We start from the raw sequence: 27,278 nt of genomic DNA, 5'->3' as shown, positions 1-27,278 counted from the left end.
CCTGACCACTGGTCCTCTTAGGTAGGGATCATGGGAGTTGTAGGCCAAAACATCTGGAGGGCTGCAGTTTGGGGATGCCTGGCTTACACTCTCTCTCTCTCTCTCTCTCTCTCTCTCTCATGCCCTTCCTCCCCCCAGCTGTTAAGCTCAGGCCAGCGGCAGCTGCTGCTCTGCGAGACGTTGACGGAGACAGTCTACAGCGACCGCGGCCAGCTCATCAAGTCCAAGGAGCGGAAAGTCTTCCTGCTGAACGACATGCTGGTGTGCACCAACATAAACTTCAAGTGCGTGTCCAGGCAATTTCGCGGGGGTGCTTGCAAGAGGTGGAAGGGTTTTTAAGAGAGAGATTGAGGCCTGCTGCAAGTGCCTGGGGGGGCTGCTGCAACACAGCCCCAGTTTCTGCAGAGTCCGTGTGGGGGAAATCCCAATCAATTGAATCATATGGGAAAGCCATAAGCCCAATCAATTGAATCATATGGGAAAGCCATAAGATAAGGAGTGGTATTTATTATCGTTGGACATCACAGCATGTCCTTAAAAGCATTAAATAAGAAAAAAACAGGATGGAGTAGTATCGCCCCTTAGAATATTTCTTCATCTTCTTTCGCAAAGCCCCAAATCCAGGACTTATATTCTGTTTTGTTTGTATGCTTTTGAAAACAAATCAAGTGATGCCTCGCGAGACAGTGATGCCTCGCGAGACGAAATTAATTTGGTCCGCGAGTCGTTTTGTATTGCGAAAATTTCGTCTTGCTGTTTTCCAATTTAAACAAATCAAAGCAAAAACACGAAACAAAACAAAAAACCCCAAAAATCCGTCTTGCGAAGCATGGCCAGAGAAAAATTCGTCTTGCAAGTTTTTCGTTGCCCTAACGCTTTCGTCTTGCAAGTTTTTCGTTGCGTGAGGCATTCGTCTTGTGAGGTACCACTGTAGCTTGGCCTGCTTGAGGAGCTAAACTTAAAAAAAGAAATCAGAAGCTTCTCCTGTGCGCCTTCGCGTGTAAACTCTGTGCCTGCTTTGGAAAGGATAGAGCCCACTTCATCACCTAGAAAACCATGTTTTGGTTTTTTCTTTCTTTCTCCCACCTGCCAGGAATTAGTGGGAGATGCTGCTAAGGTGACACCTCGCTTCCATTGCTTCGAGGTGTGAGATTTTTTTTTGTGATGCTAGGATGCCTTTGTGCGATGCGGAGGTGAGGGAAATGAAAAAAAAAATCTGCCTTTGCAGAAGTTCGCTCACCTGTATGCCTGATGTTCCGAAGCCTTAACCAGGATTATCGAAAGGAGAAAACTGGTTAATGGACTCGCCTGCCACTTATTTTATTGATTGCATTTATATCTCACATTTTCCTCCAAGGAAGGTGGCTTAAGTGTTTAAAAAGGCCTCTGCATTTTGCTTCCTGCAGGGCTGCCCTGAGTGGTTTTCTTTCAAAGCCTGTACATATCCCGTCAGATGTGAGAGAGTCAAACAATGATATGACATTTTGTAGACATCTAAAAGCAGCCCTGTTTCGGGGAGTTTTTAATGTCCGATGTTTTGTTTTGTCCTTTTTATATTCTGTTGGAAGATGCCTAGAGTGGCTGCGGCAACCCAGGCAGATGCGTGGGGTACAAGGAATAAAGTATTTTTTATTAAGCTGCCCCCCTCCCTCATTCAATCCCCACAACAACCCTAGACGGAATCAAACCAGAGGCCCCAATGAGAAGTCCACAAGTAGGGGGCAATAGCCCCTCTCCTTAGGCACACCTCGCTTGGCTGTGTGGCTGTGAGTTGGTACGAGCTTAGATTTCATTTCATTTCCATTTCACTTTTAGTTTCTACGCCACCTTTCTAAATTACAGTGGTACCTCGGTTTACAAACACAATTGGTTCCGGAAGTCTGTACTTAACCTGAAGCGTACTTAACCTGAAGCGAACTTTCCCATTGAAAGTAATGGAAAGTGGATTAATCTGTTCCAGACGGGTCTGCGGAGTATTCAACCTGAAGCGTACTTAACCCGAAGTATGAGTGTAATTGGTTCAACTTCTTGAAGTCCGTACTTAACCTGAAGCGTACTTAACCTGAAGTGAACTTTCCCATTGAAAGTAATGGAAAGTGGATTAATTCGTTCCAGACAGGTCCGCATAAAATAATATCAGCAAGTCACACAGGGAATAAGATAACACAATACAAATAGAGAAGCAAAGACGCACAACTTATCATTTTTAAATCTAAAAATATATCCCTGAGCTCCTCGGGGTTTCCGAGATTCCAACAATGACTGCTGCTTTGATCTTTCTCTTCCATAGGCCGATTAACTCCAGGTAAGGCAAGGTGTGGGTGGTTTGCCCCACATTTTATTGGGGGGCGCAAGTGTTGGCATGCTGGTGATGGATTGTGGTGGGCTTTCGGTTGCTTCTGCCTGCTTAGTGTTGGGAGCTGGCTCTTGCTTTTAAGCAGCCAATAACTTCTTTCCATAATTTGTGGTGTTGCGTTATGTAGTAAGCCAAAACTCAATTGGCTGGTTACGCTTTGCGGATCACACCTAAATCCAAAATTGCGTATATTGTCGTCAAAACTTTCCAGTTCCATGGCGACTGGGATTGCTAAAGTCGTTTTGCCCAGAACTCCGTCCCATTTCTTTCTAATTAAAAACAACAACACAACCCTGTGCGTGTAAAGCTGAATGAGTTAAATGTTCATCAGTTGTGGGCTTACTGTAGCATAATAAATCCCAGGTCAAATATACATGTCAACTTAACAAATGAAACTGATGTGCAAAAATGATACGTGTAAAAATATGAGAGACACTGCACACACCCTTGTAATTCAAGAAATCGTTAATAAAAAATACTATCTATATCTATCTATATCTATATCTCTATCTATATATCTCTATCTCTATCTATCTCTATCTCTATCTCTATCTCTATCTCTATCTCTACATCTATCTATCTATATCTATATCTATCTATCTATCTATCTATCTATATAAAACTTTTGAAAATTCAATAATTTTTTTACAGAAAAATAGATAAATCCCAGGTCTGTCCCTACCCAATGGCAGAGCAAATAGTTTTCCTTGTCAAAATTCAGCACTCTGAATTGTGTGTGTGTGTGTGTTGGGGGGGCCAAGTTGCCCCCCCTGATTATTTTTATTTTTATTTATTTGTCAGATTGATATCCTGCCCTTCATCACAAGATCTTGGGGCGTTCCACGGAATAAAATACGGGATAAAAACGAGTAAATGAATAAAGCGAATGAAGCATAACCCTCAGGTCCCTAGCTTTCGTTTGGAAACGGAGTGCAAATTCCTAGCATTGGCAGAACCTGAGGTGTGAGGTCAAATGTATACGAAACGTAAGAAAAGAAGAGGAGCCTTCTGGCTCAAGGCAGTGGCCAAGCATCCTCTTCTTTCGGTAGCTAAACAGTTGCCTGTGGGAAACCGACAAGCACAATTTCACTCTCCCATGGGCATAGCCAGGATTTTTGGGGAGGGCAGGCCCTTTGTTAGGGGTGGGCAGACCCTCAGTTTGCTATGCATTTTTATTGATTGGGGGGGCATCTGCCTCCCCCCTTGTCTACGCCCAGGTACAGTGGTACTTTGGTTCTCAAACGCCTTGGTACTCAAACAACTTGGAACCCAAACAGTGCAAACCCGGAAGTAAGTGTTCGGGTTTGAGACCTTTCCCCGGAAGCCGAACATGCTCCGTTTTGAGTGTCATGCTGAGGCCTGTCTGTTTTTGCTATTTATTTTGCGTTTTTGTTTGTGCGGCTCTTTTTTCTTTTTTGACTGTGTGGAACCCAGTTCAGCTCCTGATTGATTGATTGATTGTGTGACTGCAGTACATTGTTTATTGCTTTCATTTGATGGATCTGTGGCTTCGTTAGATAGTAAAATTCATGTTAAATTGCTGTTGTTTTTAAAAGTCTGGAACGGACGAATCCATTTTGCGTTACTTTCTATGCCAAAGCGCGGCTTGGTTTTGCAACGCTTTGGTTTTGGAATGGACTTCCAGAATGGATTAAGTTTGAGAACCAAAGGACCGCTGTACTCTCCCCTCCTGCAGCGTCCAGTGTTCAGAAGAATTGCTGCCTTCGGTTGTGGCGGCAGAGCGTAGTTGTCATGCCCTCCTTCGCGAATTTCTCTTTTTAAGCCGTCCAAGCTGGTGGCTGTTACTGCCTCTGATGGTAGGGCATCAGAAGAGCCTGGTTGGCCAGATTAGACCCTGCAGCCTGGTTGGCCGGATTAGACCCTGCAGTCCAACCTCCTGTTCTCCCATGGCCAACCAGATGCCCCCATGGGAAACCCGCAAGTGGGACCCAAACACAACAGGCCCCCTTTCCCTTCCATGGCTTCCAGCAACCGGTATTCAGAAGTGTGGTGGTTTTCTTGTGCATGTTGGGATGGATTTTTTTAGCTTGGCTCTGCTTGGGATTGAGTAGCACCCCTCGCCTGCACGGCTGGACTGGATGAACCCTTCGGCCCCGACAATTACTTTTTCTTTAAAACTGGATCCCCCTCCTCTCCTTGCAGGGGGCAGCTGGAAATCAGCACCCTGGTTCCACTCGGCCCCAAGTACATCGTGAAATGGAACGCCGCCCTGCCTCAGGTCCAGGTGTTGGAAGTCGGGCAGGAGAGCAGTGCCCACGAGAAGGACAACGTGGTCATCCCCAATCTTGGGCTGAAGAAGCACATGCCAAGCAGCCAGTCCTCACACAGTGAGTAGGCGCTTTTGCTTCCGATGGAACCAGTTTGGAATGCAATCCAAATCTGTCCCTTCAGGGGTGCCCAATTTTTTCCCAAGAGGGCCAGATTTGATGAACATGCGTGAGCATGGCAGACCGAAGTTGTTGAGCTTTTTTCAGGATTCGTCCCCAAGAAATAAGCTGCCACAGGGACCGGATACAACCAGCTGGGGGGGGGGGGAATTAGGCCCCCAGAACAGACTTTGGACGCGCCTGCTTTAGGTCCACAGCAATTGGGGGAAAGATAAAATAGTGACGTCCCAGCTATCTCCTCAGAAATCAACGTCCTTCATAAGTACCCAGGGCGCACAGGTCTATTCTTTACCTCCCTGCTGCTCTCAGATACCAATCCTGCTACAACATACAATGTTGCTAGATTCTGCACAGCAGCGCTCGAAATTCGTCGGCGGATGACCTGTGCCACAAACCAGATTTAATGAACACATCAGAGTGTTCTGTAAATTAATAGTTAAACTATTTTATATATCAATCTTTTATGCTCTTCCACACCCGCCCAATGCTCCTATCCCTTCTTTAGATTCTTTTAAATTCTTACTCACCTTCTGTTTTGGTACCTTTTAGATTTCCAAATCTAAAGGGACCCAGGTGGCCCTGTGGGTTAAACCACAGAGTCTAGGGCTTGCTGATCAGAAGGTCGGCGGTTCGAATCCCTGCAGCGGGGTGAGCTCCCGTTGCTTGGTCCCAGCTCCTGCCAACCTAGCAGTTCGAAAGCACGTCAAAGTGCAAGTAGATAAATAGGTACCGCTCCGGCGGGAAGGTAAACGGCGTTTCCGTGCGCTGCTCTGGTTCGCCAGAAGCAGCTTTGTCATGCTGGCCACATGACCCGGAAGCTGTCTGCGGACAAACGCCGACTCCCCCGGCCTATAGAGCGAGATGAGTGCCGCAACCCCAGAGTCAGACACTACTGGACCTGATGGTCAGGGGCCCCTTTACCTTTAGATTTCCAAAACGCTTTTCAGATTTTAAATGACTGTACCCTACCCTTTTATGCTGGTCTATGACCGTAATAAAGATTTGTATTGCAACGTCCTTTCTAGAAATCCTGATACCTTTACTTTGCCACATGGCTATTTCAATTTCTCACCAAGCCGCAACGGCCCATGGGGTATCTGTGCACTAGAAGAATAGCTGGGTTTCTGAGTCAAGCAGGCTTTGCTATAAGCTGTGTCAATAGAACAGCTTACTTGGCTCAGGTGAAGGCATTGCAATTGGTATAGAAAGCCTTGGGGACCAGTTTACCTGCAAGAATGCCTCACCCCACAAGCTCCCCCTTGACCGCTTTGATCTGCAGAACTGACGCAGTTTCCAGGCACCACATAAGACTCCGCATTTGAAATAAATTGATCTTTTAATGTGGTGCCACTTTGGAACTCCCTGCTGATTGATACCAGGGGCACCTTTGCTATACACTTTTCGGCACCTGCTAAAAAGGTTTTTGCCAAGGCAAAGCCTCTCCAGACAAGCAGAAGGTTGTTTCAATCTGTTGGGGTTTTTTTTTATTTGTTTTTTTTTAAAAAAAGCTTATTGTATTTTAAAATTATTTTTAAATAGTTGTTTTTTTACAGTTCTTTTCCTTAATTGATAATTGCATTGTTTTATAATTTGAGGTTCTTTTAAACAATCAGGCGGTTGATGTGTTTATTGCTGGTTTTAATTTTGTTTTAATGCTTTAACTGTTCTTACCAGAACCAGTAGTTCTGTACTGGTTCTCTGGTTTTATTCTCATATATATATTCTCATATATGATTTTCAATTTTATACATTAAAATAATTTTAAAGTCATTTTAACATTTCAAAACTTGACTTCCTTCCCCCTCTTTCTGTGTTTCCTTAAATGAGCTGAATAAATGAATAAATTAAGTCAATTTGGATATGCAGAAAATATTTATTATTGGGTTTTTTATAAAAAATATGCTTTTGAGGTTTATACACGTCACTAATTTTACAATCATTTTAACATTTCAAAACTTGACTTCCTTCCCCCTCTTTTGGCAGTTCCTTCAATTTTTTAAAATATCATTTGCATATTCAAATCAACTTGATTTGCTCATTTATTCATCTAAACATATACTCTTATAAAACTGCAGGTGATTACAACAACCCTGCCAATGTTTATTTTTTATTTTTGTAAATATTTAATGAACCATTTCCATTCTTTGGAGGTTTTTCACAAACCATGTGGCTTATAAATGAATGAATGTAAATTCTATAGATTTAAATAAAATGGTCTTGTTGTGGCAGGATGCTTTCAGAGAGAAAAAATGCAAGCAGTGTTTGGGTTCTCCTTTTTTAAAAAAATTGACTGGCTGCTAGTGTTTAGCTGTGGACATGCCGTCCTTTGGGCTGCCGACGTCATTGTGTCATTTGTCCTTGTCATCGTGGTTTCTCCCTGTCCCTTCTTACCACCAGATAAAGTGTACCTGGGTCCTCCTCGCCTGTTTCAGGAGCTACAAGATCTCCAGAAAGACCTGGCAGTGGTGGAACAGATCACTCTGCTCATCAGCACCCTTCATGGTACATACCAGGTGAGTCCTGTGAGGGTTTGTTTTTTAAAACAAAAGATTCCCACGAGAGTGTCAGGCTGAAGGCCTGGGATCGGCAAGCAGATCTAGCCGGCGGCCTCGTTCCTTATCTTCCCCACCCATCGTGGGCCGCATTTGACAGGTGTCATCTGATGTCCCAAATCATAGAATTGTAGAGTTGGAAGGCACCCTGATGTTCATCTAGACCAACGCCCTGCAATGCATGAATAAGCAGCTGTCCCGTACGAGGAATCGAACCTGCAACCTTGGCGTGATCAGCGCCACGTTCTAACCAATTGAGCTATCTGCTGTCAAATGGCCCTCACCGCCAGAAAGTTCTTCTTGATGTTTCATCAGAATCTCCTTTCTGGTTATTTGAATCCATGGGTTCGAGTCCTACCCTCCAGAGCAGGAGAAAACAAGCTCGTTCCATTTCCCATGCAGCAGCCCTTGAGATCTCTGAAAATGGCTCTCATGTCTGCTTTCGGTCTCCTCTGTTCCAGGCTAAACATCCCCAATCCCCTCAACCGTTCCTCATCAGGAATAAAAATATTTATTATTAATATTATTATCCCTTGGCAATGGCGCCCACCTGAGAGTTTGTTGCTACAACTGAGTTCTGTTAGGTTCCAGCTGAAAAAAGCTATTTTTATTTTATTTTATTTTATTTATTTTATATTATTTTACAGTATATTAATAACCTAAGGTCCCAGGGCGGGTTATGTCAATTAAAACACAGCATTAGGATTAACCGACAACAATGCACAATACTGATGATGTTGATGATGATAAAAAATAATTTTATTGTTTATAGGCCACCCATCTAACTGGGTTGCCCCAGCCACACCGGGCAGCTCCCAACAGAATATTAAAAACACAAGAAACATCAAACGTTAAAAACTTCCCTATGCAATCAAACCTCGGTTCTCGAATGTCTCTGTTTTCGAAAGTTTTGGCTCCCGAATGCCGAAGACCCGGAAGTAAATGCGCTGGTTTTCAAACATTTTTCAGAACCTGAACATCCGACGCGGCTTCTGCTTGAGTGCAAGAAGCTCTTGCAACCGATCGGAAGCTGCGCCTCTGTTGTCGAACGTTTCGGAAGATGAACGGATTACGTTCGACAACCAAGGTTTGACTGTACAGGGCTGCCTTCAGATGTCTTCTAAAAGTCAGATAGTTGTTTATTTCCTTGACATCTGATGGGAGGGAGTTGGGAATGTTTAGCCTGTGAAGGAGGAGAATGAGAGGTGATGTGATAGCCACCTTTAACTATCTGAAGGGCCGTCCCATGGAAGATGGAGCAAGCATGTTTTCTGCTGTTCAAGAGGGAAGATTCTGAACCCAGTGCCTTCAAGCTACAAGCAAGGAGATTCTAACTGAACCTTAGCAAAACAATTCCGAGATTATTACCTGTTTAGCAGTGGAATGGACTTCCTCAGAAGGCAGGTTTTAAAGCAGAAGTTGGATGGCCACCAGTCAGGGATTAATTTGTCGCAATTCCTGCTTTGCAGGGGGTTGGACTGGATGACCTTTGGGGGTACCCTCCAACTCTAGGATTCTATGTGGTCGTGTGACTGCCCCTCCTCTTTTCCTTAATTTTCCCCTCTCTGGTTCATAGAATCTGAACATGACCGTCGCTCAGGACTGGTGCTTAGCTCTGCAGAGGCTGATGCGGGTGAAAGAGGAAGAGATCCATTCTGCAAACAAGTGCCGCCTCCGTCTCCTACTCCCAGGGAAGCCAGACAAGTGGGTTATTCGGCCTTCAGCTATTTATTTAAAAAAAGTAAATTGCCCCAGGGATTGGTTGTGGCTGATGGTGCACTCTAAGCCTTTGACTCCAACTCCATTAGCCCACTTTAAAATGCAAAGTGCTATGCCAACTTTTGAGTTACACAGGATTCTTCGTCAAGCTGGATGCCCTCCAGATGTTGCTGGAGTCCAACAACACCTCCCTTTTCTATATCCAGGTTTAACGGGCAAAGGAAGATGCAGAATCGATTGTCTCCAGCAAATACACACACACTAATCCTTTCTCCCCCCCCTTCCCTTTTTGGACTCTTTCCCACCTCAGGTCTGGGCGCCCTGTCAATGTCATGGTGGTCTTCATCACCCCCAACCCCCTCAGCAAAATCTCCTGGGTCAACCGCTTGCATTTGGCCAAAATTGCTCTGCGTGAGTAACTTCCTTTCTAAAAAAAACATTCGCCGGATCAGCTTGTATTTTGACAATGTGCTATGCAGGCTTCCAGGTTACACAGGACTCTACTTTGAGCCGGGTGCTTTTGAGGAGGGAAGAAAGAAAATGAGTGAGAAAACAAATGTTTTGAGCAAACCTTTACTTAGCAAGGGAATGTGAGAGATTTGACATCTTCTTGTTGGTTGGTTGTTTCCCCCCCATGGATTGAGGGGGGGGGGAGGCAGGGTCAGATAAAAGTTTTTTTATTATTATTATAGCAAGATGCCCCTAGCAAGCTCACAAGGAGGGTGTGAAAGCCATGCCCTTCCCTGTTGCTTCTGTCATTTGGTGACTGGCCACCCAAAGGTAGATTGCCTCTGCACATGGAGGTTCCATCTGAGCACCATGCCTTAATAGCCATTTATGGATGTGGAGGTGGCAGCTGGTACCCACTGGAGACTGGTGGGGAGGAAGGCAGACAGACCAAAAAGTGGGTGGAGACGAGAGCTGGTGATTGGCTGAGCCAGAGCCAATGAGAGGCAGCACTGACCTCCCCATGGGGCTGGTTGGTTGTTGGTTTATTGATTGCATTTCTAACCCCCTTTCCTTCAAGAAGATCAGAGCAGTGTACATAGCTCTCCCTCCCTTCATTTAGTCCCCCCAACAACTCTGTGAGGTAGGTTAGGCTGTGAGGCAGCCCCAAGGCCACCCAGCGAGCTTTGTGGCCGAGTGGGGGTTCGAACCCAGGACTTTCCCAGGCCCTAGTCCAGAACTCTAACCACTACACCACACTGTTGTTATCAGAAGGCAAGCAGATGGAGACTGGCTGAGAGCAAAGTCGGTCTGGTGGGGCGATGCCCCGCTTGCCCGAAATGGACCAGCCACCTCTGAGCTCCAGAGAAACAGAAAGAAGTCTTCAAGGGCAGCCTGATTCCCAGTGGAAGTGAATTCCGTAAGTGTGGGGTCACCACTAAGAAGGCCTCATTTGATCTGCAGTGCACCATGGGCCTCCACTGGATAGACTCCCCCCCCCCAATAACTTGTGCCTACAACCACTGTTTTACAGTGGCGATAAGCAATCTCGTTCCATGCTTTGTGAGAAGAAAAGCTTTGATTTCTGCATTAAAAGGGGGTTGGACTAGATGACCCTTAGGGGCTCTTGCAACTCTGCAATTCTATAGTTATTTAGTCTGTCTACCCTTTGGTGCCTGTGCCCCCCCCAAAAGAAAGATAGAAAGAAAGAAAGAAAAAGAAACAGCACATGTCTGTTTTCATATATTCATAAATTCCAGGTGTATGTCAGTCTTTGGGGAGTTTGTTATGAGGGTCCCCTTCCCGCATCTAATTAGCTGCCTTTCGCGTTGTGTTTTTCATTTTTCTGTAATTAAAGATCCCAGCCACCACTCTCAGAGTTTCCCCAGCGAAGGAGAAAATAAATTATACTGTTTTCATCCCCCCGTGAACATCAGGAGTATAATCACAATTTTCAGGAAGGAAAGAAAGGCACTTGAGTGTCTGGGACCCTTTTCTCCTTCTAACCTGATAAAATTTCCCATCTATTGGTCTTAAGTTTGTAGAGTGGTGGTGGTGGGGGGGTTGAACTGAGGGCCGCATTGAGCCCCTGTCAAGTCTCCGAGGGCCGCAGGTCAAAGTGGACGTGTCAAGGAACTAAGCTTGCTGAAAACGCCTTCCATAGTATCGGCTGTTCTATTAGAGGAAGCGGAATGCTGAAAAATTCGGGACACTCAAACGAAAAGTTAAACTTTGGAACTCGCTGCCACAGGAGGCAGTGATGGCGAATGGGGATGGCTTTAGGAGTGGGTTGGGCAAATTGGGAGAAGGCAAGAAGGCTCTCGGGGGGCTGCGAGCCAGGATGGCTTTGCTCTGCCTCCATGGTTGGAGCACGAAATATTTCTGAATGCCAGTTGCTGGAAACCACAGGAGGTTACAGGTCTAACTAACGGTTGCAAGAAATTGTTGGACCTAGAGTCAGTTGAGCCCACAAAGGCCAGGTTCTGGGAATCAAAGGTGGGGAGAGTTGCTGTCTCACTGGGGTCCTGCTTTTGGGTATCTTCTTGGCCACTGTGATCACAGGAGTCTCTTGACTACAGGAGATTTTGCTCTGATCCTCCAGGACCCGGTGAGATGATTTGCTGAGCGGGATAAAGGGACTCCACGAACCCCCTTCTAGGCCACCTTGAGAATAAGCACAGCAACAGGATCTCCTCATTAACCACCACGACGCCCTTTGAAAACCTTTGCAAGCAATTTCTTTAAAAGACGTTTTGAACAAATTCATAGAATCGTAGAGTTTGAAGGGGTCCCAAAGGTCATCTAGTCCAACCCCCTGCAATGCAGGAATCTCCGCTAAAGCATCCATGACAGATGGCCACCCAACCACTGCTTAAAAGGAAGGAGAGTCCACAATTTGGAGTGTGGGGTGAGGCTTGATAGCTATAGTCTGTCTCCATGGTGGGAGGCAGAAATGCTTCCAGTTGCTGGAAAACGCAGGAGGGGGAGTGTGCTGTTAACCTATGCTTGAATCATGCTGTTGGGTTTTCCTTGGGAGGCTTCTGGTTGTGAGACGTAAAGGTAAAGGGCCCCTTGAAGGTAAAGTCCAGTCAAAGGCAAATATGGGGTTGTGGCGCTCATCTCGCTTTCAGGCCGAGGGAGCCAGCATTTGTCCACAGACAATTTCTGATCATGTGTCTGGCAGGACTAGACCATTTCTGGGCATTGTGACGGAAGCCAGTGTGCACAGAAACGCCATTTACCTTCCCGCAACAGTGGTACCTATTTATCTACTTGCACTGGTGTGCTTTTGAACAGCTAGGTTGGCAGGAGCTGGGACAGAGCAACGGGAGCTCACCCCGTTGCGGGGATTTGAACCGCCGACCTTCTGATTGGCAAACCCAAGAGGCTCGGTGGTTTACATCACAGCGCCACCCGCGTTCCTGCGGCCACTGTGAGAACAGGAGGCTGAGCTGGGCTGGCCTGATCCGTAGATGGAGGCAGCGATGCTACCAGAGAGTAGAGCGTCGTGGTTGGACTTGGATCCTGCTTGCTGGTTTTCCACTGTAGCATCTGGGTTCCCTCTGCGAGAACAGGATGCTGGACTAGAGGGGCCACTGGCCTGATCCTGGGTTTGCGTTTTCACATTAATTGCGGAGAACCATTTTTGGGGAGCGGCAGGCGATTGGCGGAGAACTGGTCAGTAAGGCGCTCCTTCCTGCCAAGGTGCTGGTGGTGGAAGGCAAGCTCATGCTGGCTTGTTAAAAAGATAATAATAATAATAATAATAATAATAATAATAATAATAATAATAATAATAATATATTTCTACCCCGCCCACTCATCTGGGCGGCTTCCAACAGAAGGTTAAAAATACATTAATACATCAGCCATTTAAAAACTTCCCTAAACAGGGATGGGTGACATCTCTTAGGTGCCTGAATCGGAGCAGGATCCCACCAGAGAAGGAAGGAGGAAAAATAGCCCCAACCCAACGACGAGTGACATTGCAAGGTCGTCCTTCCGAGCAGCCGCTCTGAGCACCTCCTGCCCTTTAATCTCCTCATTAACCGGAGGAAAAAGAGCAGCGTAGAGTTTCGGGCGCCCTCAAAAGTCTCCTTTTTGCGTTCCAGCTTCCTCCGAGCTCCCTCAGGATGCTCTTATCACCGTTCCCTATTGAACTCGAGCAAAACTGCTGCAGCAAGAAAGTCTCTCTCCCTCCTTCCCCCCCCACCTTATTTTTAAATGGAAGAGAGAAAGGTTTGGCTGGGGGGGGGGGAAGCAAAGAGAAAGAAATTCATTTGAAAACCTTATTTGAATTCCCGTCTTCCCGCAGGCGCTGATGATTTGATTTCCTTGGTTTTTATATATATATATAAAAGCAGTTTGTTGGCCTATTTTAATCTGAAGTGCCTGGGGGGGAAATGACTGCAGCCTCCACTTAAAAATAAGATGTGTGTGTGTGTGTTTCTTTTTTAAAAGTGGAGGAGTGTTCATTTTGTTTTCTTGCTGCTGTTTTTCTTTCCCCCATAGCTGCTGAGGGTAATGCAGAGGGTGCTGCCTTAGGATCCTAGAATTGTAGAGTTGAAAGGGACCCCCAAGAGTCATCTAGCCCAACCCCCTGCAATGCAGGAATTGCAGCTAAAGCATCCATGACTCTTAAGCATCCAAGCTCTGCTTGAAAACCTATTGAAGGCAGAGAGCAGTGGGGGGGGGGGAAGGACCATTGCAGTTTTTCAGCGTGCAAACAAAGGCGTCCCCACAGGGAGACTTGGGACCTTTAGTTTGGCATCTGTCCTCCCTGCCCCCCCCAAAAAACCCAACATTGTGCTTTGGGGTACAGATTTGTTGTAAAGTAGCACATTCCGGGGGATCCTGCAGAGAGACAAAACAGTGTAAAGTCAGAATGGCCCTGATTCCACCTTCTGCGCGAGAATCCCTCGCTGTCCAAAGTTGGCACAATGAGTAGAGCTTGCCCTCTGGCTTGCTTGCCGGGCTCTGGGATGCTTTTGTGCGGGCTACAGATTGGTTCTGGGAAACTCCTGCAAGCCTCTAGAGCCCTATAGGCAAGGCTCTCTCATACCCTTTTAAAAATGTATTTATTGTTCAGTGCCCCGTTCGAAACCATGATCTGCCCACATTTTGTGGGCCCACTGTCCCTGCCAGATAGGGCCAGGCGATACCTGGTTTTCAGCATTGCGATATATCACCAGCTAAACATCGCAATGTACCATAATATCGCATTGTCTGAAAAAAGGATGGAACTATGTAGAGGCAAATACTAGGGCTGGGCGATATTTGGTTTTCAAGATAGAGATATATCCTTGTGAAATAATGATGGAGCTGTTTTTCAGCTTCATGATCTATCACCAGCCAAACATCATGACATACCGATATATCGTGATATATTGATATATCATAGTATATGTCTGAAATAAGGATGGAACCATGTAGAGGTGAACACTGGGCTGGGTGATATCTGGTTTTCAACATCGTGATATATCACCAGCTAAACGTCACGATATACCTGGTTTATCTTTTTTAAGGAAAGGCTGAGGTTCAGTCCCAGGTAGGGATGGGAGATGCTTGCTGGCTGAAACCCTGGAGAGCTGCTGGGCTAGATGGAGCGTTGTTCTGACTCGGTAATAAGGCAGCTTCCTGCCTTCCTATGTGTCTGCACCATCCCCTGTTTGTTCCCAAACTGTAGGATTGATGAGTTGGGAGCGACCCCAAGAGTCATCCATTTCAACCCCCTCTATCGTCTCCCACTGGTGGCTGTTTCTCCTGAGCCCAGAAGGATGTGTGACTCAGATTCCCTCTCTTCTCTTGCAGGCGAGGAAAACCAGCCTGGCTGGCTGTGCCCGGAAGAGGACAAGAAGTGCAAAGCCCCCTTCTGGTGCCCCATTTTGGTCTCCCGCACGCCCGCCTTCTCTTCCAGAGCTCTGGACCTTCAGGTAAGGCGCACCCACACCCTGCCCCGATGGGGCCCAAAGGACAAGATGGGCCAGAAGAAGCATGGGTTAAATGGCTGCCCTCTGCTGGTTTAGGATTTCAGGCAAGGAAGGTTCCCACTCCTAGCTAGAGATGTTGCTAGTTGGATTTTCGCATGCAGAGCAAGAACTCGGCCACCAAGCTACTAGGGCTGGACGATATATCAATATATCGCCCCCTACTGGTCTGAGGTGCATATTGTAATATTGGTTTCATAATTTTTGACCTGGCAATATACTGGGAATCATGATTTGTGTTTGCGTCCTATGCAAAAATCACAATGCGGGGGGAACCGTGAAGCCAGCCAGCGCCTCTACATACAGTGGTACCTCGACTTACGAACGACTCGACAACCGAATTTTTCGATTTAACGAATGGGGCAAATGGCCGCACGCTTATGAATTTCTCGACATCCGAACAGAAACCGCGGCGGTTTTAGATAGGGTTGCTTCGACTTACGAATTTTTCCGTTTCCAATGCATTCCTATGGGAAATCGCGTTTCCAATGGCGCTTTTCGACTTATGAATTTTTCAACCTATGAAGGTGCCTTCATAACGGATTAAATTCGTAAGTGGAGGCACCACTGTAGCTCCATCCTTATTTCAGACATTGTGATATATCGGTGTATCGCGAAGTTTTAGCTGGTTGAAAGCCAGATATCGCCTGGCCCTAGAAGGGGTGATATGATAGCCATGTTCAAATATATACCCTCAGTTCTAAATATAGGTAGGTAGCCGTGTTGGTCTGCCGTAATCGAAGCAAAATAAAAAAAATCCTTCCAGTAGCACCTTAGAGACCAACTTAGTTCATTGGTATGAGCTTTCATGTGCCTGCACACTTCTTCAGATACACTGAAGTCACCAGACCCTTGTATATAGTGAGAGGGTGGGGAGGGGTATTACTCATGTATAATGAGATATGAATCCAATGTCTCTATTCAGGCCAGGTCTCTCCATGGTTTTAAGTTTACAACTTATTACCAAACTTAAAACCATGGAGAGACCCGGTCTGATTTTTAGCCATCTCAACCCTTGTTTTTTCCCTGTAAGAACAATCAGTCGTTAACAGTCGTCAACAAGTTTACCACACCTATCGGCCAATCCCCATTCCCACCACCCTTCTGAGTAATACCCCTCCCCACCCTCTCACTATATATCAGGGTCTGGTGACTTCTGTTTCAGTGTATCTGAAGAATTGTGCATGCACACGAAAGCTCATACCAATAACAAACTTAGTTGGTCTCTAAGGTGCTACTGGAAGGATTTTTATATATTTTTTAGATTTGCCTTGAGAGAGTCTTTAAATCTCTTTTGTGGACCACCAGCATTACACTTTCCATTCTTAAGTTGGGAATAGAGCAGTTGCTTTGGAAGACAATAATCAGGCATCCGCACAACATGACCAGTCCAACCAAGTTGATGTTGAAGGAATCATTGCTTCAACACTGGTGATCGTTGCTTCTTCCAGTACACTGGTTTTAGATTGCCTGTATTCCCAAGTGATGTGTAAAATTTTCCGGAGACACCGTTGATGGAATCTTTCGAGGCATGCCTGGCATGCAGAAGGCCCCAGGCTCAATCTCCACTGGCGGCGTCTCCAGGCAGGCCTGGGAAACAGCTCCCTGCCTGAAACCCTGCAGAGCCATCGCTGCCGGTCAGTGCAGGCAATATGGAGCTAGATGGAGCAAGGATCTGACTCCGTAGAAGGCAGCGTCCTCAGTTTCCTATGCAGTCGAGCAATCCTTTCCTACGGTGCCTGGCAGAGTGAACCTTCCGGAGTTCCAGGTGGGGCAGTCTCTCTCTGCCCTACCTGGAGATAGAATCAGAATTGTAGAGTTCAAAGTTGTACCCAAAGGTCATCCAGCCCAACCCCCTGCAGTGCTGAAGAATCCCAGGCAAGTGGCCACCCAGCATTCACTTAGAAACCTCCACTGAAGGAGATGCCACCACCTTCCGAGGAAGTCCGTCCCACCATCAAACAGCTCTCGCCCTCAGAAAATTATTCCTGAAGTTTAGTCAAACTCCTTTCCCATCATTTGAACCAGTCAGTTCGGGTCCTCCCCTTGGATGCTGCCTGCAGGATTTGAACCTGGGACCTTGTTTTTGTTCAAAACATGGGCTGTGCTACCGAACCACCTGCTCTCCTTGCATCCAATAAAGCAATCCTTTCCTCTTTTAAGAACCGGAGGAACTCTGCTTCCCATCATTAGCGCTGGAGAGGGCTTCTCAATGTCACCCCCCCCCAAAAAAATCCAATTAGCAGCAAATGCAGAAGTTTTCTGGCCACTGGCTGCATCTATCTTGACCCCACCCCTCCAGTTCCAGAGGAAGCAGCTGTGTGTGTGTGTGTGTGTGTGTGTGTGTGTGTGTGTGTGTGAGAGAGAGAGAGAGAGAGAGAGAGAGAGAGAGAGAGAGAGAGAGAGAGAGAGAGAGAGAGAGAGAGAGAGAGAGGTGGCTTCTGGATGTGTTTGTGGTTTTGTGTGTGTCTTGTCTTCTCTCTCTCTCTCTCTCTCTCTTCTCTCTCTCTCTCTCTCTCTCTCTCTCTCTCTCTCTCTCTCTCTCTCTCTCCTGAAGGCCTGGCTGCCGTTTTGTCTAATTAGACCAAATGCCGGCGAGATTTCCTCCGGGGACGGCAAAGAGTCGTTGTCCTCCCCCCCCCCCAATGCTTCTCTTTCTTTGCCAAAGCTTTATTCCATCAGGCCGGCTTCAGATTTTACTCCTTTTGATGATCTATGGTTTCAATGCAACCCACCCGGCTCGGGGAAAAAAAAATGATGAAGGCAAGCAGCTGGAACTGGGGGTGGGGGGGAGACACGGCGTCTGGATACACATATTATGATTAATCCACAAAGCTCCTTTGACTCCAACATGTCCTTTCCTCCTGTACCCTAGAGGATCTGGGACAGCTTAGGGGGCCTTTAAAAAAAGTGTAAAGTGTGTCCTTTGGTTTCAAAGGGATCCTTGCATTTCACCTCTGGTGAAAGACAGCTGTGCTTTCTTTTTTTGGGGGGGGGGACATGGAAAGTTTTGGGCCCCCCCTTTTTCTAGGTTGAGGGGGAATCGACTCATGCTCCCCATGGCAAAGCTTAGTGCTTGTTGCAAAGCTTAGCTATTTCATAGTCTAATCCAGGCATAGGCAAACTCGGCCCTCCAGATGTTTTGGGACTACAACTCCCATGATCCCCAGCTAACAGGGCCAGTGGCCGGGGATGATGGGAATTGTAGTCCCAAAACATCTGGAGGGCCCAGTTTGCCTATGCCTGGTCTAAATTGAATGGTGAGAGTCTGGAGGCAGTTGGAGGATGGATGACGGCTAACAGATTGAGGTTGAATCCTGACAAGACAGAAGTACTGTTTTGGGGGGGACAGGGGACAGGCTGGTGTGGAGGACTCCCTGGTCCTGAATGGGGTATCTGTGCCCCTGAAGGACCAGATGTGCAGCCTGGGAGTCATTTTGGACTCGCAGCTGTCCATGGAGGCACAGGTTAATTCTGTGTCCGGGGCGGCTGTCTACCAGCTCCATCTGGTACGCAGGCTGAGACCCTACCTTCTCGCGGACTGTCTCGCCAGAGTGGTGCACGCTCTGGTTATCTCCCGCTTGGACTACTGCAATGTGCTCTACATGGGGCTACCTTTGAAGGTGACCCGGAAACTGCAACTGATCTAGAATGCGGCAGCTAGACTGGTGACTGGGAGTGGCCACCAGGACCATATTAACACCAGTCCAGAAAGACCTACATTGGCTTCCAGTCCGTTTCCGAGCACAGTTCAAAGTGTTGGTGCTGACCTTGAAAGCTCTAAATGGCCTCGGCCCAGTATACTTGAAGGAGCATCTCCACCCCCATCGTTCTGCCCGGACACTAAGGTCCAGCTTCACTGCGAGAAGTGAGGTTACAGGGAACCAGGCAGAGGGCCTTCTCGGTAGTGGCACCCATCATGTGCAACGCCCTCCCATCAGATGTCAAAGAAATAAGCAACTACTGTATCTGACTTTTAGAAGACATCTGAAGGGAACCCTTCAGTGGCTGGGGAGGCCCAACCAGTTGGGTGGGGTATAAATGACATGTTGTTGTTGTTGTTAGTTGGAAGCCATCCTGAATAAATTATCATTTATTATTATTAATCCTGTGAAACGCCCTCCCATTGGATGTCAAGGAGATGAGTAACTAGACAACCTTTAGAAGACATCTGAAGGCAGCTCTGTATAGGGACTTTTAATGTTTAATGTCTTACTATATTCTTACATATTTTGGAAGCCACCCACAATGGCTGGGGCAATATAGACAGATGGGCTGGGTACAAATAATAGTGTTGTTGTTGTTGTTGTTGTTGTTGTTGTTGTTGTTACAATGGTACCTTGGTTTTTGAACAGCTTAGTTCTCAAATGTTTCGGCTCCTGAATGTCGCAAATCTGGAAGTGAGTGTTCCAGTTTGCGAACGTTTTTTGGAAGCCGAACGTCTGACGTGGCTTCCAATTGAGTGCAGGAAGCTCCTGCAGCCAATCGGAAGCCACGCCTTGGTTTTTGAACATTTTCAGAAGTCGAATGAATTTCCGGAATGGATTACGTTCAAGAACCAAGGTACGTCTGTATTATTAATTAATTAATTAATTTAGAATTCCGTTTGTGAGCTCTGAGCAGTACATAATCATAGGGTGCCTTATGCCATGGACCATGTAGTTCAGTATTATTCATTCATTCATTCATTCATTCATCCATCCAGCCTTTATTTGATTGTTGTTGTTGTTGTTGTTGTTACTATTAAAAATATTATTGCATGATCCCATCTCCAAGGCTCTCTGGCCTGAAACTCTGGACTGGAGGTCCAGTCTAGTCCATACGAAGCTAGCTGGACCCATGAACTGACTCGGAAGAAGGCAACTTTGTGCGTTCCTAAATGCCCCCCCCCTTTTGTTATCTTCTGTTCAGCTTGGTGCCGCCGTCCACAGCCCGGTCCATTCTTCCTTGCTGGGTTTCTCCGCTGTCAGCACTTCTCTGCCGCAAGGCTATCTCTGGGTGAGTTTGTGTGGCGAAGAGGGGCCTTGCCATTGACTGTGGGACGAGCCTCCTCTTTGCTTTTTGGGGTGGGGGTGGGGACATCATCTGATGCTTGCAGCAGCAGCAGCAGCAGCTGCAATTTGGTATGTTGTAAAGCCAGTGAGATGTAGGGCAGACAAATCCACTTGAGGGAAGTGGGAGCCATCTTCAGATTCCTGAAGGGCTTTCATGTGGAAGATGGAGCCAGAAAGGATAAATATTAGGAATAATTTTGGGATGGTAAGAGCTCTTTGATGGTAGAGTAAAAGGTAAAGGGAGCCCTGACCATTAGGTCCAGTCGTGACCGACTCTGGGGTTGCGCCGCTCATCTCGCGTTATTGGCCGAGGGAGCCAGTGTACAGCTTCCGGGTCATGTGGCCAGCATGACTAAGCCGCTTCTGGCGAACCAGAGCAGCGCACGGAAACACCGTTTCCCTTCCCGCTGTAGCAGTACCTATTTATCTACTTGCACTTTGATGTGCTTTCGAACTGCTAGGTTGGCAGGAGCTGGGACCGAGCAACAGGAGCTCACCCCGTCACAGGGATTCGAACCGCCGACCTTCTGATCGGCAAGCCCTAGACGCTGTGGCTTAACCCACAGCGCCACCTGCGTCCCACGATGGTGGAGTAGACCACCTCAAAAGGTCCTTCATGGACTGGATAAATCTTGAGGTGCCTTCCAACTCCACGAATCCACGATTGCAAGAATACTTCTTTAGGAGAATTCCTCTTCCTCTTGACTCCTCTAGGTCGGCGGAGGGCAGGAGGGGGCTGGCGGCCAGGTCGAAATCTTTTCCCTGAACCGGGCAGCACCCCGCATTGTGAAGTCCTTTCCGGTCGCCGCCCAGGTCCTGTGCTCAGAATACATTCCCGAGAGGAGCGAGGAGGAGAGAGCCAGTGGTTTGGAGACATCTGCTGACCAAGCCTTGCCGCCACAGCCGGTGATCTGCCTCGGGCTGCAGGACGGCAGGTGAGGAAGCAATGGAGACGCAATGGAGGGGAGGTGCAATGGAGCCTTCTTCAAGAGATCAGGCTGGCTCTGCCCCAGAGAAGACTCTCTTTTGTTTCTCTGTGTTGGCTGGTTCGTTAGGTAAAGTGGGGGCCTTACCCGTTAGCCCCAGTCAGCCCCAACCTCCCTGCCTTCTTACTTACACCCAGACCAGCTTTCTCCTTAGGGATGCCCCTTGCATAAGCCGGCAGGGAGGAGGATGGGGACAAAATGAGCATTTCTGCCCCACCAGTAGCCTTAAGTGGGTGATGGGACTCAGGCTGCAGAGATGCCGCAGCAAATTGTCGGCAGTTTGCTTAGGCTGGGTTGGGCTGTGTGTTTTTCTTGGGGTGGGGGAAGACAGAATTCTTGAGTCGATTATGAATTGCACTTGTTTTGAAAAACTTAAATTGCATTGCTGGCGGCGATTTTGGCTTTTCGCAAAGGGCTTTGGCTCCCCGCCCCCCTTTAAAAAGCAAACCATAAAATCGTTAACGTTAGCCGGTCTCGTTGAATTTTTAAAATTAATTTATTTTGTCAAAATTTTATACTGTTTGAAAATACTCCCAGTGTGGTTTTTTCCCCCAAAAGGGACCAAGCAATAAAATTACCCATAAGAGAATTTGCAGCAATAACCTAAGACTTTCAAAAAGGTTCAAATAGACTAAAAGCAGATTAAAACTCTCTCTCTCTCTTTGAAATAATTTTTGTTTGATCTTACAAGTATAACATTATAACAATACAGATTAAAACTCTTAACAGGTTTGCTGTTGGAGGTTTGAACGCCAGGGTTTTCCTCGCCTTACGGTGCATGATTGTGTGTGCGAAACACGCACAAGGCCTTCTCCTGCACCTCTCTGATCATCTGTTCCAATTTTTCCTGTGTTTAATCTCCGTCCTCTCTCTGCACTCTGAACGGAGCTCTGCTCTTCCTCCCTCCAGCATCCTGGTTTATGGAAGCGTGGACATGGGGACGCAGTGCCTCTTGACGGGCAAGAGCCCCGGGCTCCAGCCGGTCCTCTGCTTGAAGCACAGCCCCGACTACCTCTTTGCCGGCCTGCAGGATGGAACAGTGGCTGCTTATGCGAGAACCAGCGGTGAGCATTGGCACCTGTGGAGATAGAGGGTTGGGCAAGACCCTGGCTTGGTCCTCGGGTGGCTTTAGAAGAGGGGGAGGCAGATTCACAGAGGAGGAGGCGATCAATAGCTACCAGGCTCCCCATTGTTGCAGGATGCTTCTGAATGGCGGATGCAGGAAAACCACAGAAGGGGAGAGGGCTCTTGTGCTCAGGTCCTTGGCTACCATAAGACCAGGATGTTGGACTAGGTGGGCCACTGGCTTGATCTACCAGGCTGCTTATGGAGCCTCCAGGTCCAGGGGCAGTCTATCTGGATTCCTAGGTTCTTAGATACGTTCGGCCCCTGTGAGAGCAGGGTGCGGGGGCAGCAGGGCCCTTCTTATGAACAACAGTGAGAGAGGACCTGTGGCCGTCATGCCTTGCCGGTGGGCTTCCTGGAGGAATCTGACTGGTCCTCTCCTTAAAAGCAAAGCAAGCTTCTAGTCATCATTGTACATAGAATAAAGGGTTGATTCAAACAAGGAACGTAGGAAGCTGAATCCAACCATGGGTCCATCTAGCTCCGTATCGTCTATACCAGTATTTCCCAAACGTGGTTCTCCAGCTGTTTTTTGGACTACAATTCCCATCATCCCTGCTAGCTAAGGATGATGGGAGTTGTAGTCCAAAAACAGCTGGAGACTCAAGTTTGGGAATTCCTGGTCTGCACTGACTGGCAGCAATGGCTCTCCAGTGTTTCAGGCATGCGACAGGGTGTGAGTGTGTCCCTCCCTAGCCCTACCTGGAGATGCTGCCAGCGGGGATCGAACCCTGGAACTTTCTGCATTCAAAGCAGTCGCTTGGATGGTCCGCTACAGCCTCTTCCCTTTGAGAACTTGTTGGCCACCTCTTCCCCACACCCCTAAAACTCTCTGCTGCTCTCTGAGGTTCCTTTTTGGGTGCATGGGGAGGTTTTCCCCTGCAATTTGTGCTTTTTGATTCATTTAAAATCTATTTTTATTTCTGGCAGATGGCAAAAGAGAGTGGGGGTGGGGTGGGGGCAGGGAGAGGGGACCTTCCTCTGTACCTTCACTTCAAACCCCACCCACCATCAAAATGAAGTAAAAATCTTTATGCTAATTGGCTTTTAAAATGCAGGGTTTGGGATTCAAGTTTAGGTCTGGAGACAAAACCCCCAATTTGAGCGCTCTGTATTTCCTATTGATTCGCTGTCAGTTCTCTCTGATGGTAGGGAGGGTGGCTGTTTTACGGCCACTGAAGCCTGTCAGCTGCGTGCTTAAATTCTCATTCCCTGTAAATGTTGGATGAACAGAGAAGACTCTCTCTTCTCTCTCTCTCTCTCTCTCTCTCTCTCTCTCTCTCTCTCTCTCTCTCTCTCGTTTGGGCCAGTTCGCTCTGATTTCACCAGCCACGTCAGACGTCACAGGCGCAGGACAATGTCACCTATGCATGCCTCTGTCTCTCTGTGTGTTTGCATGCCGGGTTAGGGTCATCCTTTGTTTGCCCCAAAGCTGCTTTGATTTGCTGTTTTTGAGGTCTTCTCTGTTTAAGGAGCGCCTTTCATCATCCATTTTTAAAAGACTGAAAACACACAGCAGGAGAAGCCTTGGTCAGAAAAAGGCAACCCTCAAAAGATCAAGGAGTTGGAATACCTTCCCCATGAGGAAACGCTAAAATGTTTGGGGGTTTTAGTTGAGGGGGGCATATTAAAAATGGCCGTGTAATTAGGGAGTGGATAGGGAGATGATTCATAAGAATCTGATATGGTGTTAGGAAGCTGCTTCCTGCCACTGCGCTATGCCCCTTTCCTTAAAAACAAATCAAGATTCTAGTCCTCAACTGATTGAGCGAGCTGCTTAATGGCCTAGTGGGGACTTGAACCCTGATCTCCCAGGTCCTAGTCCGACACTCTAACCACTGCAGCAAACTGTCTCCAGAAAGGAGGTACTTCTGTACACAGTGCAAAGCTGAGCAATGGAATCTGCTCCCCCCGGGCCATTTGTCACGTATGATTTAGTGGAGATTCCTGCATTGCATGGGGTTGGACTAGATGACCCTCCGGTCCTTTCCAACCCTACAGTTCTGTGAATCTATGATAATTTAGAGCGAAGGGGCAGCTAGAATGGCTTTAAAAGAGCATAAGACGGCTGCCTTCTCCCTCCACCGTTGGAGGCAGTGATGCTATTGAATGCGACTTGCTGGAAAACTGGAGGAGGGGACAGTTGCTCTTGCACTCAGGTCCTGTTGGGGGTTTTTCCCCATAATGAGCATCTGGTTGGCCACTTTAAGAACAGGATGCTGGACTGGATGGGCCACTAGGTTCCTAGGTTGTGCTTTGCAGAACCATCTACTTGGCCGCATTTCTGAGCTCCATTCCAGCTGGGTTCTTTTGAATGAGTCCCCTTGTCTCATTCAAACCCAAAGATCATAGAATCATAGATTCATAGAATGGTAGAGTTGGAAGGGACACCACGGGCCGTCTAGCCCCAACCGCCTGCAATGCAGGAATCTCAGCTAAAGAATCCATGGCACATGGCTATCCAACCTCTGCTTAAAAACTTCCGAGGAAGGAGAGTCCGCAACCTGTTCCACAGTCGAACAGCTCTTACTGTCAGAAAGTTATTCCCAATGTTTAGTTGGCACCTCCTTTCTTGTAACTTGAAGGCATGGGTTTGAGTCAGGGTGGATTTGATTTAAATCAAATCAATTTAAATCACGATTTAAATCACTAGTCAGTAAGACTTGATTTAAATCACTAGTCAGTAAGACTTGATTTAAATCATTTTTTAAACAGAAATACCCATTCTTGCTGGTATAATCTTAATATTTATCACCAGATGAAGGTTTCATTTTGGGAATAATAAATTTCCAGAGTAGTTTTTACAGTTATATCAAAAATTACTGATTTGGTTATACTGTTAGAAGTACATAGATAATTATGAAATGATTGTGAGGTTTAATAAGTTAACGGTTTATATTTGGACAACTTTTCTGCTGCACAGTCATACCTTGGTTTAAGTACGCCTCGGTTTGAGTATTTTCAGTTTAAGTACTCCGCGGACCTGTCTGGAACAGATTAATCCACTTTCCATTACTTTCAATGGGAAAGTTCGTTTCAGGTTAAGTACGCTTCAGGTTAAGTACAGACTTCTGGAAACAATTGTGTACTTAAACCGAGGTACCACTGTACTTTATTGGAAGGAGAAAAACAATCATTTCCTTAATAACAACTTAAACAATTTATTTAATTAAAGCAATAACATTATAGCATATGTATCCATGTTTGTTAACTGATGTGGTTCAACTTTTTTGTTTTTTAAAAAAACTTAGACTGAGTTTTAGTACACATGAAAAACTTAAAACAAACCCTTATTTCATGATGAATAGCCTTTGAACTATAATGTAACTTAAATAGAAAAATACCTTTAGAAAGATTTTTCCTCCAAAAGCATTTTATTTTAAAAATCCAATTCAGATAAAAAAAATCTGATTTAAATTTTAAAAATCCGATTTTTTGATATATTTTTTAAAAATCATTAATTTTTATCCACCCTGGTTCGAGTCCTACCCTCCAGAGCTGGTCAATCAGTTGCCTCAATGGGAAACTGCAAAGCAGCACCTGAGCTCAACAGCAACCCTCTCCACCTGTGATTTCTAGCAGTTGGCATTTGGGGGGCATTTACTGCCTCTGGCTAACAGAGGCGGAACAACAGCCATCAGGGGTGGTAGCCATTGCATCTTCCGGTGCTATCAGAACCACACATTCCTGCTCTGTTTTTCTCACTCCTTTCAATGCATGGAGAAATGCCAGCCTCCATGCTATCGAGAAAACAGGTGTGCCTCCGACAAGGTATATTTGCCTGACGGAGGTGGCGCCGACCCCCTTGCAGATGCGAGCGGCAGATTGAACGCACCCACATCTGCCTGGGAGACGGCAAGCTTTCCTCTCGTTCGCCCCCTTTCCCCGGACACCTTCCCCCCTCTCCTCCGCCGCCTCCCCCTTCCATCTTCCAGGCAGACACACTTTAATTAAAAACCATAACCGGCTTATGAGACGCTAATTAATAAACGCAAAGCGTTTGCCAAGTGGAGATCGGAGACTCGGCGAGGAAACATCCGTTTACGACCCCGGAACGGAGGCAACGAGGCGCAGATCGCGAGTGTTTAATGGAACGTGGAGAATGGGGGGTGAGGCGGGGCAGGGGAGGGGAGGGGGAGACACAAATCACTTTGAAAAACATACAGACTCAAAAGGTGGGGGTTGGGGCGGTGGGAAGGGAAAGGGTGATTCGTCCCAGCCCGATTAGGCAGAGAGGCCTTTTCCATTTCCTTCTCCCCCCAACCATCCTACGAGGTTGGGTAAATAATACTGTAGGACAGGTGCACGGGCCTCCAGAAGGCCGCATTCCCTTCCGGGCAAGCCTTTGGGGACCGCATGTCCCCTGGTAGGTGGGGCCAGGGGCAAAACTGAGTGGCGCGAGAAATGTAAATTTTGTCTTTGCAAAGTAGGCTGCTGTGTGCACAACTTTGCCACCTGCTCTCTCGCCTCCATCAGGTAAGAGGCATGACTAGAATTTTGTGCGCCTGTTGTGCTGCAGCAATTAGAGCGTCGGGCTAGGCTTTGGGAGAGATAAGGGTTCAAATCCCCACTCGGCGATGAAGCAGCTCCCTGAGTGACTTGGGGTGGGGGGCAGTCACTGCCTTTTCTCAGCCTAAGCTAGAATCTTTTTTCTTTGGTGATCACTCATAGCTTAGTAAGATCGTCTTCCACGATTATGGTCTTAAGTGACTGTGGAGCCCAGTTCTGGATCTGTACGTCCTTCCACAGTGGGGACATAGGTTTCCGGGCAGGAGTTGGTCATGGAGAGGATTTGCCAAACATGCCTTCCTCTTAGCTTGTTTCTCCCTTTCGTCCTGAGTCCGTGCTTCTTCAAAGTCCATGACGCCTTTGGTAGAGGCTGTTCTGCGACATGAGTGCTCGCAGGCCAGTGTTTCCCAATTTTCAGTGCTTATGCTACTTTATTTTTTAAGATTTACCTTTGAAAGCATCTTTAAACCTCTTTTGTTGTTCTCTCTAACCTAGAATCATAGAATGGTAGAGTTTGAAGGGATCCCTAAGGTCATCTAGCCCAACTCCCTGCAATGCAGGAATGCTGCCCACAGCTAAGCCACCAAACTCCTGGTTAACAGCCCAACGCACTGACCCATTGTGCCACCTAGGGAA

At 47.0% G+C, this 27,278-nt stretch overlaps 1 protein-coding gene across 9 annotated transcripts in view; it reads left to right on the top strand.

The window, feature by feature from the left end:
• Positions 1 to 27,278, top strand: part of ARHGEF10L (Rho guanine nucleotide exchange factor 10 like) — a 135,136-nt gene that overhangs the window by 74,003 nt on the left and 33,855 nt on the right. For 7 of the 9 annotated variants that reach the window (XM_035121223.3, XM_035121226.3, XM_035121222.3 and 4 more), the window contains 10 exons: positions 139 to 284; positions 2,291 to 2,305; positions 4,520 to 4,704; positions 7,162 to 7,277; positions 8,893 to 9,020; positions 9,346 to 9,446; positions 14,793 to 14,914; positions 19,880 to 19,966; positions 20,737 to 20,957; positions 21,918 to 22,072. In XM_035121223.3, the coding sequence (XP_034977114.3) occupies positions 139 to 284; positions 2,291 to 2,305; positions 4,520 to 4,704; positions 7,162 to 7,277; positions 8,893 to 9,020; positions 9,346 to 9,446; positions 14,793 to 14,914; positions 19,880 to 19,966; positions 20,737 to 20,957; positions 21,918 to 22,072 (1,276 nt within the window). The remainder of the gene's footprint in view (positions 1 to 138; positions 285 to 2,290; positions 2,306 to 4,519; positions 4,705 to 7,161; positions 7,278 to 8,892; positions 9,021 to 9,345; positions 9,447 to 14,792; positions 14,915 to 19,879; positions 19,967 to 20,736; positions 20,958 to 21,917; positions 22,073 to 27,278) is intronic. The other 2 variants (XM_035121227.3, XM_035121224.3) reach the window with 1 other exon arrangement.

This window comes from Zootoca vivipara, chromosome 6 (assembly GCF_965207765.1).
Source record: "Zootoca vivipara chromosome 6, rZooViv2.hap1.1, whole genome shotgun sequence".
NCBI classification, from domain to species: domain Eukaryota; kingdom Metazoa; phylum Chordata; class Lepidosauria; order Squamata; family Lacertidae; genus Zootoca; species Zootoca vivipara.
The sequence above is the reverse complement of the archived record's forward strand: the minus strand, read 5'-3'. Positions and strand labels throughout refer to the sequence as shown.